The sequence below is a fragment of the Urocitellus parryii genome, chromosome 9 (assembly GCF_045843805.1).
Source record: "Urocitellus parryii isolate mUroPar1 chromosome 9, mUroPar1.hap1, whole genome shotgun sequence".
Classification (NCBI taxonomy): Eukaryota; Metazoa; Chordata; class Mammalia; order Rodentia; family Sciuridae; genus Urocitellus; species Urocitellus parryii.
Window position 1 is genome coordinate 79046591 of NC_135539.1, and position 19422 is coordinate 79066012.

The 19422-nt window shown below is 39.1% G+C and overlaps 1 protein-coding gene across 3 annotated transcripts in view; it reads right to left on the reverse strand.

Moving 5' to 3' along the window:
* Wdr37 (WD repeat domain 37) overlaps window positions 1–19422 on the reverse strand; it is a 72035-nt gene that overhangs the window by 16170 nt on the left and 36443 nt on the right. For all 3 annotated transcript variants that reach the window (XM_026412564.2, XM_026412574.2, XM_026412584.2), the window contains 2 exons: window positions 9623–9863; window positions 8360–8501 (listed from right to left, as the gene is read on the reverse strand). In XM_026412564.2, coding sequence (XP_026268349.2) covers window positions 8360–8501; window positions 9623–9863 — 383 coding nt within the window. The remainder of the gene's footprint in view (window positions 1–8359; window positions 8502–9622; window positions 9864–19422) is intronic.

The window sequence follows — 19422 nt, forward strand, 5'->3', positions numbered from 1 at the left end:
ATAATCCCAGCAACTCAGGAGGCTGAGACAGGAGGATCACAAGTCCAAAACCAGCTTCAGCAACTTAGAGAGACCCTGTCTCAAAATTTAAAACAAAGGGTGGGGGCTGGGTAGCTCAGATTCACCTGAGGGTATGTACCCCAGGTTCACACCCCAGTACAAAAAAAATTACTTTTGCCCACCTAAATTAAAAAGAAGATAAACCACCATGCTTCAGGTAAAGGAATGCGAAACTGGGATGACGTTTTAATTCAAGGGCAGAAGATGTGGTTTTCAGGCCATTATTTTATTTCTCAAATAACCATTTCCATCCTGGGAGGCACTTCTGGAGTTACCCTTCTGTCTCCAGAGGGCAAAGCTCAGGAAATACCTGTTTTTCCTCTTCTCCCCTCCTCACAAAGGAGGGGCTTAAAACACATCACAAAAACTAAAACAGAATTATAAATCTAATGCAGTCTTCCAAAATCTCTACCCCAGCACCATTCAAGGAAAAGTTGCCCATCTCCACATGGCCTATACACAAGGAATTCCTGTATCCTGACTGACAAAGCACAAAATTTGGTTATAGCATCTAAGTTAAAAAATGTCATTTTCCAAGTTTTTTCTCTTTTAAAGCATAAAGAAAATTGTTAATATTATGACATAAAATTTAATGTATTTTTTACATTGGTGAGCATATAACCTAGAATTTAGTATTTAGAACCAAATATCTTCCCTAGGTATCTGGCAATAAAAGCATATGAAAACGTTATATGTTCAAAACAATCATTATCATTTTCGAGCTGATTTTTGTTTTATTTTATTGAATGTGTGTTTTGTTTTCTTTAGAAGAAAGCATCAAAGTTCACATTCTGAGAACAAAGTCATAATCGTGGAAAGAAAACAAAAAAGAAGGAAACAAAAACCTTTGCATTCTCTAATATTTTATCCATGTTGAGCTAATTTCAGATTTTTTCAATGCCAAAGTTTATTCATATTTGTAAATAAATACTGTCAGCCGGGTATAAACTGGAGTCATCTGCCACCCATGGAGGAAGCTTAATGACCAGTGACTACATCAACTGTCATTTCCTTTTTATAGTAACTGAAACAAAACAAAACAAAGTAAAATGGGGAGCAGGGTTGAGGTATAGGAAGAGGAGGGGGTAAAAAAACTACCAATTTCCTACTGAAGGCAGCAATGCCAAGTTGGATCAGAGAGATATGAAGTTAGGATCCTTCTGTTAAGAACAATCCAGATGGGCATCTCTCATATTCCTTTCAAAGAACAGCTAGGGAATTTAACCTAAAAATAAATTTTTTTTAATGCTAAGAGACTCTTGAAAACATGTGTACTATCCATAATCCACACAGTGAGAGCCACACTGCAGGATCTGTGTGTGGAGTCCAAATTAGTCCAAGTGTGCAAGACATAGGAGAGGAGAAAGAGCTGGCATGTGGAGCAGCGAAGCGGCTGAGCTTACTGAATTACACTGTGAGAAAACACATCAACATATAAGGACCTAGCTCAATTCAGGTAAAAAGCACTGAATTGTAAGTTTGAGCTCTTGATGATTAAGATAGAAATATATGAGAGATAAACTGTCAATAGGTGAAATTCCTGAGATATTCTAAAATTCTGAAACATTTCTATTATTTACAAGAATAATACTACAATTTTGCATTTCTGCTATAAGACAATGTTATATAAATTGGTACACAATGGGCTAATAACACCTAGTCAAATAATAACAGCTACACAAGTAGCCAGACCAAGTAAACACTATTATGGCAGAATTCCTATTAAATGAAGAGATGTCATGAACAGAGTGAAAATAAATGAAATACATCGAAAAAGAAAAAAGTTTTAGTCCTTTCTAAAAATTTATGATAAAAGCTTTAAGCAGAGCATATATCAAGGAGCCCTATCACTATCCTGCAAAGATAATGACAGTACAAATTTCAAGGGGACCCATTTGGCTATAGTTTTTTATCTTACACTGAAATACTGCATCTCAAGCTCTAGTTTTTTCAAAAAGGCAGAGAAGCCACGTAAAAGTATAGGGATAACAAAGAAAATGAAAAAGGGAAAAATCTCTCTCATAGTTTCTAAAGAAATTAGATTACAAAACTGAGCTAATCATCCTGAAGCCTATTCAGTTACGTCTTGTCTTAAGAAAATCCAATGTACATAAATTCAAATTAACTGGACAGTTAAGTCAATTATTCACATAATAAAAGATATTACATTCTAATATATTTTGCTAGAGAATTTATACTGAATTCCCCTAAGATAAAATTTTCAAATGAGAGCTCCACGTCATGTTAATGTGAATTAAATTAAAAAGGCTTTTGTAGCCACTTACATTTAAGAAATACTACCTCTTTTTAGGCAATGATTCACTAAAATACACTTTAAATACCCGCTTCAGGGCTATACCAACAAGGACAGCACACTTCTTACTGTAGGTCTGAGTTTTAAGTTATTCAGGACAAGAACTAAGTTAAAGGACTCAAGAAAATCACCTAGAAAGCCAAAGAGTTACATAGACCAGAAGGCAATGCTGTAGGTCTAATAATGAACTTCTAGGAAAAAATTTCCACTTACTCATTAAGGAGACAGACACTATGCTAGATGCTAGACATGCAGGCAGAAGGTCTATTCCCCTTAGGCCGAGGGGGCGGCGGGGGGGGGGTGATAAAACAGGAAAACAATGGGGACTCATGGCTCTCTAGGAGGATGCTGTGGACCACTGCAGAAGACCCTCAAAACAGAGGACCTGTCAGAATATTTAGGATGCTGGGAAAAGGCAGGAGATCCAGGACTTGTTTTCTTAAGTCACAATTAGAACTTCACAGGTAAGCCATAAAACAGAAGACACACTGCAGACATTATTGACTATTCTTCTGCTTTTAACGAGGAATTGAATCCTCATGTTTGTGTTTAATAAAAGCATGCCCTGGCATGGATACACATCTGGAAACATTTTTAGATAATGTATTCTATAGGCTTTGTCCTATAGGCTTAAACCTATAGAATTCATAACAGAGACAAAATGAAAAGTTTCTAAGAAGATTCCTCAGATAAAACCTTGTAAAAGGCATCATTTTCTGTCTTTCTAAATGTGAGGTATTTCTAGAGGCTTGCTGCCTTACATATTGTATTCAAAGATGTCTACAGCTCCATCTGCTGACCAAGTCCTAAGCCTGCATGAGGAAGGCTAGAAGGCACATCAGACCAAGTACACTCAGGCCCTGGAGACAGAAGAGAAAACTGAGCCTCCTAACTCCTCTCACATACTGCCAATTCAGAAAGGCCTAAAAAGTTAAAACTTCCCTTATTCTGACACAGAAGGGAAATTAGTACCAAAGAAAAACCTTTCTGAAACGTGTTTTTGGATCTATACATAAATAAGACATGCTAGTTCATGTTTAAATAAGAAAAAAATGCAAATAATCTATAAAATATAGAGTGACACTTATATCTATATTCTGTTTTCATTAAAACTTTCATTTATCCTCAGGGCTAAACTGAATCTAACCATTAACTTACATCTTAGAAGGGGTGGGTAGGAGAAAGGGTTCACATGAATTACATACCATGTTAACTCTAAGCCTACTGATTACATTAAAAGAAAAAAAAAAACCCTAGATATCGTATTTATAACTCCTTCAGTTACATTACACATATCTCTCTAAAGAAAAATGCATTATTTATCAATCAACTAAAAATATAGCACAATTAATATTTAAATATCAGAGAAATATTCCCTATTCTTCAGAATCAGGACACAAATGAGAAACAACCTATTGTTAAATACCCATAAAAGCTAAAACATGCACTTCCATCAATTCCCAGTAATACAAATATATTCTCATCTCTTTTTGCATAAAAGTAAAATTTTCAATCAAATAAAGTACTGAACACAGAATGTGGTGAAACAGGCCTTTAAATAATATCTTGAGGAAATGTAAAGGATGTAAAGTGATTGTATTTCAGAATCACTCCCCTAGAGTCAAACTCCACTGAAGACTCTAGCAGCCCTCAGCAGATCACCTGACTGCCTTATGCCTCAGTTTCTCTCTCTAGAGCAAGGACGATGCTAGCCAGGCCTTGGAGGGTCACCAAATCCAATCTGTGAGATGTTTTCAACGCACCTGGCCAGGTACAACAAGGACTTACCAAACCCTGGCCTTTCTGCACCTCTCTCTGGTCACAGTGCTCCAGTCTTCCTTGAGTCCCGTTTTTGCAGGTAGCAAGCACAGTAGAGGCACAATGGCTGGTCCCCCTGTGCTCACATCTGTTCCATCACAGGAGAGTACAATTACCTTGTTCTTTACACATAAAACTCTCTTTGTCCCTCAACTCTCAAAACACTGAAGAATTCTGCTTGGTCTAGAGTACAGGTTAGCAGAATTAATTCAGAGAACAACTGTTGGCACTTTTTAGTCAGGGCATCTCAATGTACTAAGACAACAATGTTCAGAGACCAGAGAGTCACATGAAAAATTGACACCCATAAATGAGTACACTAAGAGCCAATAGTAAAATGACAATAAAGCATTATGGCTATAGAAATGGGAAAGGGGGAAAGACCACAATCTAAGTTAATAATAAATAATAATAATAATAATAAAGTGCAAACTAATGAGTGCATGAAGAAGGGCAGAATTAGAAACATAACCTTTTTGCAATATTCCCTGTACCAAGAGGCAAAGATCATCACGGGTTTTAGACCCAACAGGAAAAAAGGCTGCTGGAAATAAGATATTCTCCTATCTCAAAGTGTCACTTCACTAAATTTAAACAGGAAAACATGCCTTCCAATGGAGAACTGTGGCAGACACCATCTTAAACAAGGGATCCAACTCAGCACCCAAGAGCAGGACATCTGTTCTGATGGGACACAAAAAGCACATGACTAGGGCTGAGAGACACTTTGGGCAAAAAAGGAAATCAAGAGAAAAATGCAGAACGAGGGGCATTGTACAAGAATGTTGATTGCAATGGGCCCAGTGGCACATGCCTATAACCCCAGCAATCTGGGAGGCTGAGGCAGGAGAATCACAAGTTCAAGGTTAGCCTCAGCAATTTAGCAAGACCCTGTTGGAATAACTTTCGGTTCACAGCTAGTAGCTACGAGCAGCTCAGAGTACAGGCCTGACAGGAACACCTGCAGGGTGGAATGCTCTGCTCTAGTGAGCCATCTGTGAAACCACATCCTCAGTACTTGTGGTTAGTGTTGCCAAGCTACCAGGCTACCAGGTCAGGAGTCTGAGAGTCAGGTGCTTCACGGCATGAAATCCCCAACTCATAAGGCCCCTCTCTCTTAGGGACAAAGACCCTTCCAGACTGCCTTCCACCACAACAGCAACATTTAGTGCTTCCTCATAGTGCGGGTACATTAGGCATAAGATGATTGGCTTATAGATGTTAAGATACTTATGTGTGATTGGCAGGCATGCCCTACCTGAACCCTATAACAGCTGTATGCATTAAAAAAAAAAAAAAAAAAAAACGAGCTTGCTGAAAGTGGACTGCAGTTTCTCATCAGCCAGCTTTCTCACTAAGCTCTGGGTATCCGTGTGTTGATTTGATACTGCGTCTCTACACCACCACCACCACCACCACCACCACCACCCTCAACAAGGTAGCAGAGTGACCATTGGCCAGAAGTGACCAGAATGCATACAATTTGTACAAGACCCTGTCTCAAAATAAAAAATAAAAAGGGGTGAGGATGTAACTAAGTGGTTAAGTGCCCTTGGATTCAATCCCTCATACCAAAAGGCAGGGAAAGTTGGGGAGAGATGGTTGCCTTGTATTCTTCACAAAAATAATTAAAAAGTCATAAGATATAACAAAAAATTTGTGTGGACAACTGCCATAGAATAAGTGGCCAAAGAACATTATATCTAACTGCAGTGAGTGAATCCTTATTAAATCCTACATCTTAAATAAAGTATCAAAGACATTTAAGGGAAAGCTGGATCAATATGAAGATAATCCAGACATTAGATGGTATCAGAGAATTTCAGTTAATTTTCTTAAATTGATAATATTCTGCATTGGACAACATCTTAATTCTTCAAAAGATATATGCTTGGAGGGCTCAGCCAAAGAAAATAAGTGTGCATTTTATAAATATATAGTTTGTGCATGTGTGCACAAGATAGAAAGGAAAAAAAATGGAATAAAAACAATAGATGGCTGGGTACGGTGGCGCATACCTGTGAGCCCAATGGCTCAGGAGGCTAACACAGGTGGATTGCAAGTTCAAAGCCAGCCTCAGCAACTAACCAAAGCCATGAGCAACTCAGTGAGACCCTGTCTCTAACTAAAATAGGAAAAAGGGCTGGGGATGGCTAAGTGGTTAAGTGCCCCAGGTTCAATCCCCAGTCCAAAAAAAAAAAAAAAAAAAAATATATATATATATATATATATATACATACACACACACACACACACACACACACAAAACAATAGGTGACTAGGTGAATTCAGGGGAAGGGTTAATGATTTACTTCTTATTCTTTCAACTTTAGTGTAGGCTTAAAACTTTTAAAAATAAAAAGGTTAGAAAGAATCTGCAGGCTTGCGAGTTAAGACTGGTAGGAATTCTCACTCCTGTCCTCTGAACCTTGGTTTGCCTTCACTGTATGCTCCAGGGAAGAACAGCACTACAGTAGGAAGGGCCCCCACTCCTACCCCCACACCAGTGTGCAGGACTGCCAGGTGCAACCTTTGCATGTGGATCCCCTCTGCAGGTACTGCACATCAAATCCAGGCTCATTTGGTTCGGAAGCAGTTGCTGTGGCCTCATCCCCAATCCTGAGTATGGCAGATAGGACTGAGGTCCACATGAGATGGAGTCCCACATTGGAGCTCTCGGGGGGTCAGGCTGGGCTAGGTTTACTCTGCAGTGTGATAAAGTGACAACACTATGTTGTGTCAGTCACTGAGAACAGGAAGATAATTTCTATTGGCTACCGTTACCTGAGGTACTAGACTAAAAACCCATCTCACATTAGGATTAAATAATTCAAAACAAAAGCAGCTCCTAGAACAGACCAAGTCATATGAAAAGACCTCAATACACTTTTACAATACAATCCACAATTATAAACAATTCCTACACATCCTTGTTTTCTATCTCAAGCTTCTTTAAAAACTTCGTCCTATTTTCCTTTCAAATATTTTATCATCATTTTAAACAAGAAACTACAACTTAATATTTAACATTAAATATATAAAACAGACTTTTCATATTTTTCAGTAGCCAAATGAACAAGTATTCATTCATTTAAAAAATGGCAGAGTATCAAACAGAACAAGCACTGTCATCCATGTTGGAGACAGTGACATTGTAAAGGGGGGCAGTAGTACAAGGGGGAGCAGTGGAGAAGAATACTGGGGAAGTGTGCCTGGACAGGACTCTTTTATTTTTTTTAATCAGAGCAGTTTAGTTATATGTAAATACGTTCATTTTCACAAAATCATACAAGCATGGAATTTGATTTCATTCCCCAGCGCCCACTTCTCCTCCCCTCTACTCTACTGACCTTCCTTTCACTCATTTATTTTTGATTGGAGCTTTCTACACACACACATACACACACACACAATTCACTATGGTATATTTATACATGCATGTAGCATGATTTTGTTACATTCATTCCACATTTCTTCCCCTTTCTCAATGGACAGAGTTCTTACTAATGGACCAGGAGCGGGGTAACATGGAAGAATGGCGAAAGAGAGATTTTTTAAAAGAGAATCATCAAGAAATATTTCACGGTTTATGTCACAAGGAACTGGACAGATGGTCTCCTTGCTTACTGAGAAGGATCAAACTGGAAGAATGGGTTTGTGGAAAGAAAGAGTTAAGACATCCTCATGCTCAAGATGTCTGAGAGAAATCCAAGTAGAGAGAGACACATGCTAGTCTGTGTGTGTGTGTGTGTGTGTGTGTGTGTGTGTGTGTGTATGAGACAGAATATGTCTTTTACCAGAACATACCTGAAAAACACAAGTAAAAACAGAACCAGACTAGACTAAGGAAAGCTGCACTAAGACAACCTAGGAGGGTCCAGCAGGAGCTGCAGTCAGACCCATGAACAAAGCCTAGAGTGCTTCCTGGTTCTTCCTTCTCCCTCTGTCTCCTCACCACCCCATTCCATTCCCATCCTATTTCTTGACAGAATATTAAAGTCTTTCTTAATCCCTAAAAATTCCTTGAAAATGCAGCTAAATATTTAGGAAAAGCACAGACATTTGAAAAAGAGTAGAGGTGCAATTACTGAAAATTTTCATTAGAATTAAGTTTTAATGGTAACTCATAAATCTTTTTTCATAAACAGTTAAGATCTCTGAACTCACTCCGTGTGTCCTTGGAAAACATTCACAGAGTGAATGGAAGGGTCCCTGAAATCCCAGAGACGGAAGGTCGTGTCACGGGAGGAGGTCACCACTAGCCGCTGAGTGGGGTGTGTACAACAGTGAGTTAACTCCTGGTCATGCCCTACAATCAAAGATGACAAAAGTGCGAGATCATCCACCTGTAGATTCGCAATTAGAGTGAAACTTTTTGAAAATATAAAAACTTAAAAATACCTCTTTATAAACACCACTGCTAACAGCCAATGGAAAAGAAAACCTAAAGGAATCACTTAGTAACGTGTGCAGTCAGGGTGGGACCAGCTTTCTCAAAGAAGCTGGGTTCACTTCAGGCAGCCACTTTAAAGGAGCATACATAGATGTACATACAACTCATTTTTCTGATCCTAACAAGATGTCAGAGAAATCACTAATGGGCTGAGTACAAAAGCTTAAATCTTAATCCTTCACTTCTAGAATAATTTCTACTGGCCTAATATTCTGTCCCTCAGTAAAAGACATGTACTATAACAATGCCCTTACCTTGCATTTGGGCAAAATCTTTAAATGAAGTATCTCCTGGTAATTAAGATACATTATAGACAAACAAAACTTCCTGATGTAATTAAGGTCCCTAAAAGGGTTGACTTTGAGTTAATCAAAAGAAAGCTTGTCCTGGGTGGCTTCATCTAACCAGGCCCTCTCAGAGGTGGGAGAATTCAGCGCTCCTAGTGGCCTGGAAGAAAGCAAACTGCAACGTGAGGCAAGGCCTTTAGAGGGACCCAGAGCAACCTCCAGCTGCTCAAAGCAGTCTCCAGCTGACAGCAAAATAATGGGGGACTCAGAAGAGGATCACATGCCCCAGTGAGGTCCTGCCCCCACAACACCCTCACTTTGGTCTGCAAGTCCCTGAGCAGAGGAGCAGAAACGATCCACCCAGAAACACAGACCAGGAAGCCATAAGAGTGGATTCCTGTTGTTTTAAGTCACTATGTCTATAGAAATAGAAATTATCACAGAGAAATAGAAAACCAATACAACTATACTTCAAACATTGAGATACTCTATGCTACAATTAATATCCTAAAGATAAAATAAATTTAGCTATCAATAAATTTAATTAGAAATGATCTCCAAAATTTACAATGGAAGAGCCAAGAAGACTAAAAACAATTCTGGCCAAAAAGTCATTTGTACAACAAACATAAATATGCAAACACAAACTGAAAGAACCAACTAGCAAGTTAACATGTTCTATTAAGGTACCTGTCAGAGAATGAACAAGCTCGGACGTCTCAACATCGTACAGGTTTGCTGTTCTGTCCCACGAGGCTGTCACTGCCTGCTTCCCTCCAACTAGCCAGTCAGCAGCTATGACCACTCCCTGGTGGCTTTTAAGAGATGTCAGCGGAACCCGAATAGTAGGGCAGTCACTAGACACGTCTCCATCGATATCAGGCTCATCTTTATCAGAGCACTCTATTTCGTCTTCTCCAGATATTTGTTGCTAAAGGTAAAAATCACAAAAGAAAGATTTCTTGGGAATCTTGAGTTTTTTTCTGTCACATTACACAATCAGATTGGTCTTATCTATCCTAGGTCTTATTATGACCAATACAAACATAGTATCTAATATATAATTAGTGCTCAATGAATATTTATCAATTTTATGATTGGCTGAAACTGAAAGACAAATATTAAAAAAAAAAACACTACTGACCACTAAGACATCAAATGAAATACAATCCATTTCTACTGACCAAGAAAATGACAAATAAAATGATTCTTGACATTTTAACTTTTTGCCACTTATTAGTAGAAATGTAATATAAAACTAAACAAATACTATTAAACATCACTAACATCAAAAATGCATTTCAATTCCCAGGAGTTAATACAAGCTTATAATTCTAAAATAATTATAGAATTCTACTGTACACTAATATGGGAATTCACTTTATTTCCCAATGGGATCAGTGAAGAATTTGTCAAATGCTAGAGATAAAACAGTCAGTCTAAGCTTGAAGAAAATGCTTATTCATTCAGCAAATATTCATCAGGTGCTTACAAACGGACCGGGCACTGTTTACATGGCAGAGAAGGGGACAAATGCCATCTATCTTATGTAAGACTACATTCATTCTAGGTGGTAAGAACGTTGGAATAAACAAGACTGACAAAGTCCTTGCCCTCACAGAACTTCTATTCTGACAAGGAAGAAACACATGCGCGTGCGCGCGCGCACACACACACACACACACACACACACAGTAATATGATGGAGGGCCAACATTCCAGCATATAGGCACAGGCAACAACTACCTCAAGAGTGCCCCTAAAGCTTAGGAAATAATGACAAGAGTTAATAAGTAGGATAGGATCAAATTTTAAAAACAAAAAACCTTCTTCTACACAGCAGAGGGAACAAGAATGTGAAAAGAGAACCTACATTTTACAGAATGAAAGAAAATCTTATCTTCTGACAGAGGATTAATACCTAGAATGTATAAAGAACTCAAAAAACACCAAAAAGAACAAATAACAATACATGGGCAAGTAAATTAAACAGACACTTCACAAAAGAAAAAACACAAATGGCCAATAATTATATGAAAAAAAGTTTAACATCATTAACAATTAGGGAAACGCAAATCAAAACTACACTGAAATTTCACCTCACTCTAGTCAGAATGGCAGCCATCAAGAATACAAAAATAATAAATGCTGGAGAGGAAGTGGAGAAAAAGGAACACTTTTATACTGTTGGTGGGACTGGGACTGTAAGTAAGTACAACCACAGTGGAAATCAGTAGTCAAAAGACTAGTCATAGAACCACCATATGACCCAGCTATACCAACTCCTCAGTATTTATTTATCCTAAAGAATTAAAGTCATAACACTATAGTGATACATACATACCCATGTTTATAGCACAATTCACAATAGCCAAACTATGGAACCACCCTAGGTGTCCATCAATAGATGAGTGGATAAAGAAAAGGTGTGTGTGTGTGTGTGTGTGTGTGTGTGTGTACATACATAATTAGTGCAAATACACAATTAGTGCTCAAGAACACACACACACACACAAAGTTTTATTCAGCCACAAAGAAAAATAATATTATGTCATTTGCCGGAAAATGGATGAAACTTAAGACCATCATGTAAAGTGAAATAAGTCAAAGTCAGAACATCAAGGGTTGTGTGTTTTCTCTCATACGTGGAAGCTATAGAGGAAAAAGGGAAAGAAGGGGGGGGTGTCACATGAAAAGCAAAGGGAGAATAGAGAAAGGAGACAAGGGGTGGGAAGAAGGGATACAGGGGAGAAGCACAGGGTAGAGATACTGGCCAAATTATATTGCTATATTGTGTGCATGTACTGATATGTAACAATAAATGCCACCATTATGTACAACTATAATGCACCAACAAAAAAGGAAAAATAAAGTTCACACTGAAATCAAAAACAATTTTTGTCACATGTACGTACACACACTAGTATAAGAATATATGTCACATGTGCATAAATATGCAAGGAAATATGTCATATGTATGTGTACTAGTATGAGAGTATTTGTTATGTACATATACACAGTCAAGTAGTGATATGTGCTGTGAAGAAAAATAAGAGGTAGATAGTCAAGGGCTGCTAATTCACTCAGAATTATTGACAAAAGACTCTGACAAGGCAACACTTGAGTCAGATTGTGAAGGAAGAAAGGGAGTAAGCCATACCAATACTAAAAGGAACTGCAGAGCAAACAGTGTAAAGTCCTGTCTGTGCTACAAAAAAAAATGAGGGTGTCAGTATGGGGGGCGGGGGAGTAGGCAGACATAGGTAAAGTGGTATAAAACCTGGTATAAGACCATGAAAAGACTTTGGTTTTATTCTGTGTATTATGGAAAATCATCACAGTTTTAAGCAGGGATGAGACAGAATCTGATCTATGCTGTGTGAACAAGGGGAAAGTGAGAAGAGGGTAGGCAGCTACTATGGTGGGCTGATTCACATGCTGAAACCCTGACCCCCAGGACCTCAGAATGTGACTATACTCAGAAAGAGAGCCTTTGAGCAAGACCATCACGGTGAGCTCTTATCCACCATGACTGGCATTGTTAAGAGGAGAGTAGAGCACAGACACACAGGAAGCACACAGTGAGAAAGTGGCTGGCTCTCTGAAAGCCAAGGAGAGAGGCCGCAGAAGACCTTGAACGTGCAGGCTCCAGGACTGTGATGACATAAATTTGTTGTTGAATCTGCACAGCCTGTAGTACTTGGTTATGGCCGCCCTGGAAACAACAGGGAGAAATTCAAAGAGTACAAAGGTGCAGGTAAGAGAAGGCAGCCTGGGCTAGAACAGTGGTGACAGAAATGAGACGAATATCCTCTGGGTAGAGCTTCAGGATTTGCTGACAGATTGATATGCACTATAAGAAAACACAAGAGTTTGCAGACAATTTAAAAGTGTTCAGCCCAGCTGGGTGCCACGGTGCACACCTGTAATCCCAGTGACTCAGGAGCTAAGGCAGGAGGAGGATCCAAGTTCAAGGCCAGCCTCAGCAACTTAGTGAGGCCCACAGCAGCTTACTAAGACCCTGTCTCAAAATAAAAAGTGAAAAAGGTTGAAATATGGCTCACTGGTGAAATATCCTGAGTCCAATCCCAAGTCCCAAGAAGGAGAAAAAAAAAAAAAGGTATATTATCTAAACCACTGGGTAGATGGTGACATTTCTGAGATGGGTAGCACAACAAAAGGAACAGACTGGGGACAACATCCAGAACCCAATTTCAGTAGGTTTGCAGTGCTATGGGACATCCAAGGAGAGATGGAGTGAAGAGTCAGATGACTACAGAATTCTGGATTTAAAAAGAGAGCTACATACAGTACACACTGTTGGGATCAGCAGCAACAAATAGTTGGTAAAGCAATGGGTGCTAAATGAGACCACCTGGCACTAGTGTGGGAGGACAGCAGGTGAGCCATGGAGTGTTAGGAGAAAGGAGACCCCTACACAAAGGTGAGCAGGCAGAGCATCCAAAATGAAAAAGAGGTGTGGAGAGGAAGACAGCCAGACAGCAAGGGTCAAAAAGAAGGGAAAAAATTAGAGAAATAAAGTATGAAGTGGAGAGAGGATCACAGATAAGAAATAAAATGAAGGAGGCAAAGAAGCAGCCTGTAAACGTCCACTGGGTGGACAACAGGGAGGGATGTCAAAGACAAGGCTCAACAAAGTGGCAGGGGCACAAAGCTGGCCCAAGAGAACAGTGCCTCAGGAGGGAAAGGAGCACAGGTAACACTTCTGAGGTCAGCATGAGAAGGCTAATGGAGTGGTGGTTCTGGGTAAGCTGTGGGATAGATGTGCTACTGAGAAGGACCCAAGAAAGGAAACTTCTGATGACACAGGGCAGAGGGAATCATTGCTGGAGCAACATCCAAGCAAGAAGATGAAAACGAAGAGGACCCTAATGATGGAGGCAAGTCAGGACCCCTGACTGCAAGTCAGCTGGTGCCATGACACATAAGCAGGGGGAGGTGGGTACAGAAGTTCTTTCCAACTGGTTCCATCTTCTCAGAGAACCAAGAAGCGAAAGTTTCAGTTGCAGAGTGGGGGCTGGGAAAAGGATGGTAGCAGTGCAAGGCCACAAAATTAACCCAGATTGCCCACAGGGTGCTTACTGCTCAAGTCAGGAAAGGGACCAAAAAAAAAAGTAGATTTAGCCAGAGGTGGGATTTCTCCAGGAAGAGAGGATTCATGATCTTGTGAGAGAGTTCAGCATAAATGATCATACAACACATTACCCATTTTAGATTACGCTAAACACCATAAAGAAAAAGAGAAAGACGTGTTGAGAATGCACAAGGGTGATCTAACCCTTTAAGGAAGCCACATCTGAGCAACATGTGCAGGATGAGGAGTTCATGTAGGTCAGAAGGGGGCACACTAGGAAAAGGAGAGAATGTGTTAAGTGCAGGGCAGCGAGAGCCACTGAGTTCAGTTGAGGGTGCAGAGGGAAGGAGTGATAGAATAAAAGGTTAGAAAGGCTGGCAAAGGGCCATCAAAACAGAAGGGATTTTGAAAGGACTTCACCTTGAAGGCAAGGGGAAGACACTGAAGTGACAGCATGTGCATTCTAGAAAGATCATTCCTTATGGACTACCAAAAGGAAGTGTCATGGGCAGCCACACCTCAGGCAGAGAGACTAGGTAAGCCACAACCACGTGATCAGGCTGGAAAAAGATAAGGGCTTGTGAAACTGGAAGAGCAAAGGGCTGACAAAACCTTTTTCCTTCAGCAGGAAATGAGTGCCTCACTCCTAGGGCATGCTGCTTAAGATAAAAATGACACCAGGTAGATAAGCTGCATCCAAGCGGGGAGGAGGAAGTCCACATCATCTTAAATTCCTACTGGGAACATCCAGCTCTCAGTCTGGTGTCTGGCTGACTCTTGTCCCTGATGCTGCCTGTGGAACCATTCAGAAGGCAATGGCCTCTAGGCTGTAAGGCTTCCCAACTCCCACAGCTGCTCCTGAGCAGTCCTATTCATCTGTACCTGCATTGTCCCTGGGTGAGGACATAGCAGGTGCTAGTGGACATTCTACAGAAGCAGTATCCCAGGAACAGAGAAATGTGACTTTAAGAACTGTAATCAGTAAGACTCTGTGGACTGTTTAGAAGTGAAGAAGGGTGAAGATAAGAGGAGTCTAATAGAATTCCAAGTTTTCTGAGTTTTGTTAACCGCTAGAACCCTGACCTAGAACAGTGAACCCAAGAGGCTACTTAAGTAAGTATTTTTTGATGGAAGGAAATAAACAACTAGGTATACAATAGAACTACTTCCTCACACAGGAAACATGGAGGGGGTTTGGGAGCAAGATCATATGTTAGAGGTTTGGGTCACATTTAGTGTGAGGCACTTAAAAGTTCAACTGAGGGACTGAACATGCAGAGTGGACATGTGGGAGCTTGGAAGGGAGCCCTGGAGTTCCTGGTTATCAGAATCCCTGTTTTAAAAGGTGAAACAAAGTTAACAACTTACACAAGTAATTCTTCCACTACACAAGATACTAAAAGGTACTGTACAGTATTAAGAATAATTATAAGCTCTTTTAACCTTCATTTGACAAAGCGCAGGGGCTAGAAAGAGTAGAAATTACATATATACACATATATGTGTGTTTTTTTTAACCATCTTAGAGCTAATTAATGTGTTTAATGGTTTTACTGACAGCAATATTTTAAGAAAATGTCCAGAAATTGCCAATGTAATACTGATAAAGTATCTACTAAGTCCTCAAAATCAAAGAGTCACTGAATTTGTGTTTTAACATAGCAAAGACCACACTCGAAGCCACTTAGTTAACTCCTTTCAATTCCCACTTTGGGTTGGAAAAAATTAACCCTACTACTTAATGACTAAATGTCACAAAACAAATGTGTAACACCTATCTACTTGGTAATCTAAAATCTCTTTATTCTACATACCCAAATATTTCTTAAATAAATCAACACTGGGGATAACTCACAAATAAAACTCACTGATGCAAATTTTAAAGATAACATCTGTGGGAAAACTGTATTGATTCAAGACAAACACAGATTTTAACAGATTAGAGTCTGTCTTAAAATCTACGTTTAGAATTGCTAAGCAAATCTGAGTCAAGACTGGCCAGCAAAAGTTTAAGAAAACAAGCTGATTTCAATTAAGAAGCATCTTCATCCAGCAATAACTACAGAAGGATACTGCCTACTACCAAGGAGGTGAGACAGGAGCTCACTGAAGCCATCCAAATATCTGTAACGCAGGCTCATCTTTAATTCAAACTGAGCTCCTCCCACTCCAACATTAGCCCCAAATATGGAGGTAGCAGTTATCCAGGGAAAAAGCTGTCATGTTAAATGCAAGCAAAATAATGAAGAGAAAACAAAGTTATTTTAGTATTCCAAGTAAACTATTAAATGCTTTTTAAGTACTGTACAAAAATTTTCCTCTACCAATATTGGGGTTTTTCCAAATTTTATTTGGAAAACAATCCTGATGATATTCAGTTTGTGAGTTTTCTGAACATTAATCCTCACCCTCATTTCTTTGCCTTTGTCCCTCAACAGTGCTTAATTTTTTTTCCCCTAATGCACAATGTAAGTATGACACATAAGAGTTGGGAATTCCACAAGGAAGAAAAAAACTGTTAAATATATAACTGTCCCACCATATCCGAGGGTGATATGTTCCAAGAGGTTCTGCAGATTCTTTAACAGACTGTACTGAACTGTATAAATGTTTTTGTAAACATAGATACCTTTGATAAAGTTTAATTAGCAAAAACTAATAACAAAATAGAATAACAATGGTATTTTTTTAAAAAAAATATTTAAAATTTAAAGTTTATTTATGTATGGATTTCTCCATTTAATATTTTCAGATTATAGCTAACCACAGGTAACTGCAACCTCAGATAGCAAAACTGTGAACTAAGGGGGACCACTACATACTCAATTAAAAATGAATTGTTAAGACCTTTCAACTGAAAGAAGCTCATTTATTGCCGGAATTAATTGCTTAACCTGCCTCCAAATACAATGATGTTTAGAATGTTTACAAAGCAGAAAAGTAAATTAATATTCAAAGACAGAAATACAAAAACTAGATTACTGACATCCTCACAACAATCACAGCCCAACACAAACTGAAACCTCACAGACTTGCATTGACTACATAAAATCATGTGCTGTCACCATTTCAACCTGCTTATGCAGCAAAGAGAGAGACTAACCATTGTGATGACAACATCACTAAAATTTACAGTGCAACAGAAACTAGGAAGGATAATTTTCATTCAAAGAATAATTAAAACCATCATGTGATCATATATCTACTGACTCAGAATGAAGTAGTGCAAAAGTAATTTAAGGACAGGTGGATTATTTCTTCTCAAAGTGCAATAACCTTTTGTTACCTACATTAAAATTTTACCTACATAAAAATGATGATGCCACATAAGTCATTAATTGATGTGGTAATAAAATCCACAAAAGATTAACAAGGTGTCTATTTTTACATATATAATATACTAAGAATTATAACCTAAACATAACATTTAAAAGAATGAATAATAAATGTTTAATATTTGTGGAAAGTAAGGCTAAAATAAGCATATCTTATGAAGATACTTCTTTTTAGGTCTTGTCTTGACTTGAACTGCCATAAACAAAATAAAATATGCCAGAACATAACAAAAACAAACTGAGTGGCTCAAACAGTTTATTTTCTTAAACAGTCCTGGAGAGCAGAACATGACGACGGAACCAACCAGAGCAGTTTCTCTTCCTGGTTGGCACATTCTGCTCCTTGCTGAGTCCACACATCATGAGAAAAGTGCTCTAGTTGTCTTTTCCTCTCAGGACACTAACCCTAATGGATCAGGGCCCCAGCCTTATAACCACATTCAACCTTACCTACTTCCTAATCAAAGGCCCTTCCTCCAAATACAGCCACATTGGGGGTTAAGACACAGGAATTTGGGGGCAACACAAACCTCAATCCATAACATTCTACCCCAGTCCTCCAAATTTCATAACATTCTTTTTTTTAATATTTTTTTGTTGTTGATGGACCTTTATTTTTTACTTATTTATATGAGGTGCTGAGGATCAAACCCAGTGCCTCACACATGCTAGGCAAGTGCTCTGCCACTGAGCCACAACCCCAGCCCCTACTTCATGACATTCTTACATGGCAAAATACATTCATTCCATCCCAAAAGTCCCCCAAATCTTAGCTCTAATGTTAATTCCAGCATTAGCACTACAGTCTAAAGTCTTAATGAAGTAGCATCTAAATTAGGTATGGGTGAGACTGCAGATAAAATTCTTCTGGAGGAAAAATTTCTTTCCAGCTATGAACTATACCAAACAAGTTTTATTTTTACAAAATAAAATGGTAGACAGGCATAGGATAAACATTCCCATTCCAAAAGGGACAACAGGTTCCCAACAAGTCCAGAACTGAATAAGGCAAATTTCCACGGATCTTAAGACCCCCCAAACAATTCTTGTTAGCTCAATGGTCTGTCCTCCAAAACCACCAAGATGGCATCATCACCCCAGTCTCCTTGGGCCTCATCTGGGCAGCCCCATCTATGGCACTGGGCAGTGTCATCCTCGCCCCCAGAAACCAAAGAAGTCTCACCCCTTGAGAAGATATTAACCCTGTCCCCTGGGCCTGTGGTACGAAAGTAGTGACCCTATCAATCTCCAAATCACTTTCAGGTCTTTCCTCCCTTGTCTTGAAGGATGAGGAGCAGTTTACAGCCAGACAGCTCTATTTCATGGGGGTTGTAGAATCTCAACAGTTTGAGAGCCTTCACTGATTTTATCTCATCTTCTCTATTTCCTTTACTCCCAGATGGCAGTGTCTCTACTAGTATAATCTCTTCTCTATTCCTAACTATTGCTGAGGTGGCTGACTAAATTTGCAGCTCATATCTACCTTACTTCTTTATCAAACAGTTGTTCAGCCATGACCTTAATTGTCTCTTCAGAACAAACTTTCTTGATTTTTGCATAGGGATAGGCTGAGAATATTCCAAATCTTCAAGTTCTAGTTCTTTTTTTGCAAAATAGTTCAATTTTTCTCTCTACCTCTCATGTTTTACTCTAAGCACACAGAAGAAACCAGGTCATACCTTTCATTCTTTCCATACAAATCCTTTCAGCTAAATATCCGAACTGGAAAATCTACCTTCCACAAAACTCCTGGCCACAATTCAGCCAAATTCTTTAGCACTTTGTAACAAGACTGATCTTTCCGCTAGCTCCCAATAACCTGTTCCTCATTTCCTCCTGAGACCTCACCAGAAGGGCCTTTAACATTGTGTGCATGGTGATGTATATATATATATTTTTTAAGAGGAAGGGATAGAAGCTTCCTTTCCAGCTTTCCTCTTTTCTTCCCGAGCCCTCAATGGAATTATCTTTAACATCCCTATTTCTGCCAACAATCCCTTCTCAGAAATCTAGACTTCTAGCAGGTACCTCAAAATGCCTCCAACCTCTACCTATTAACT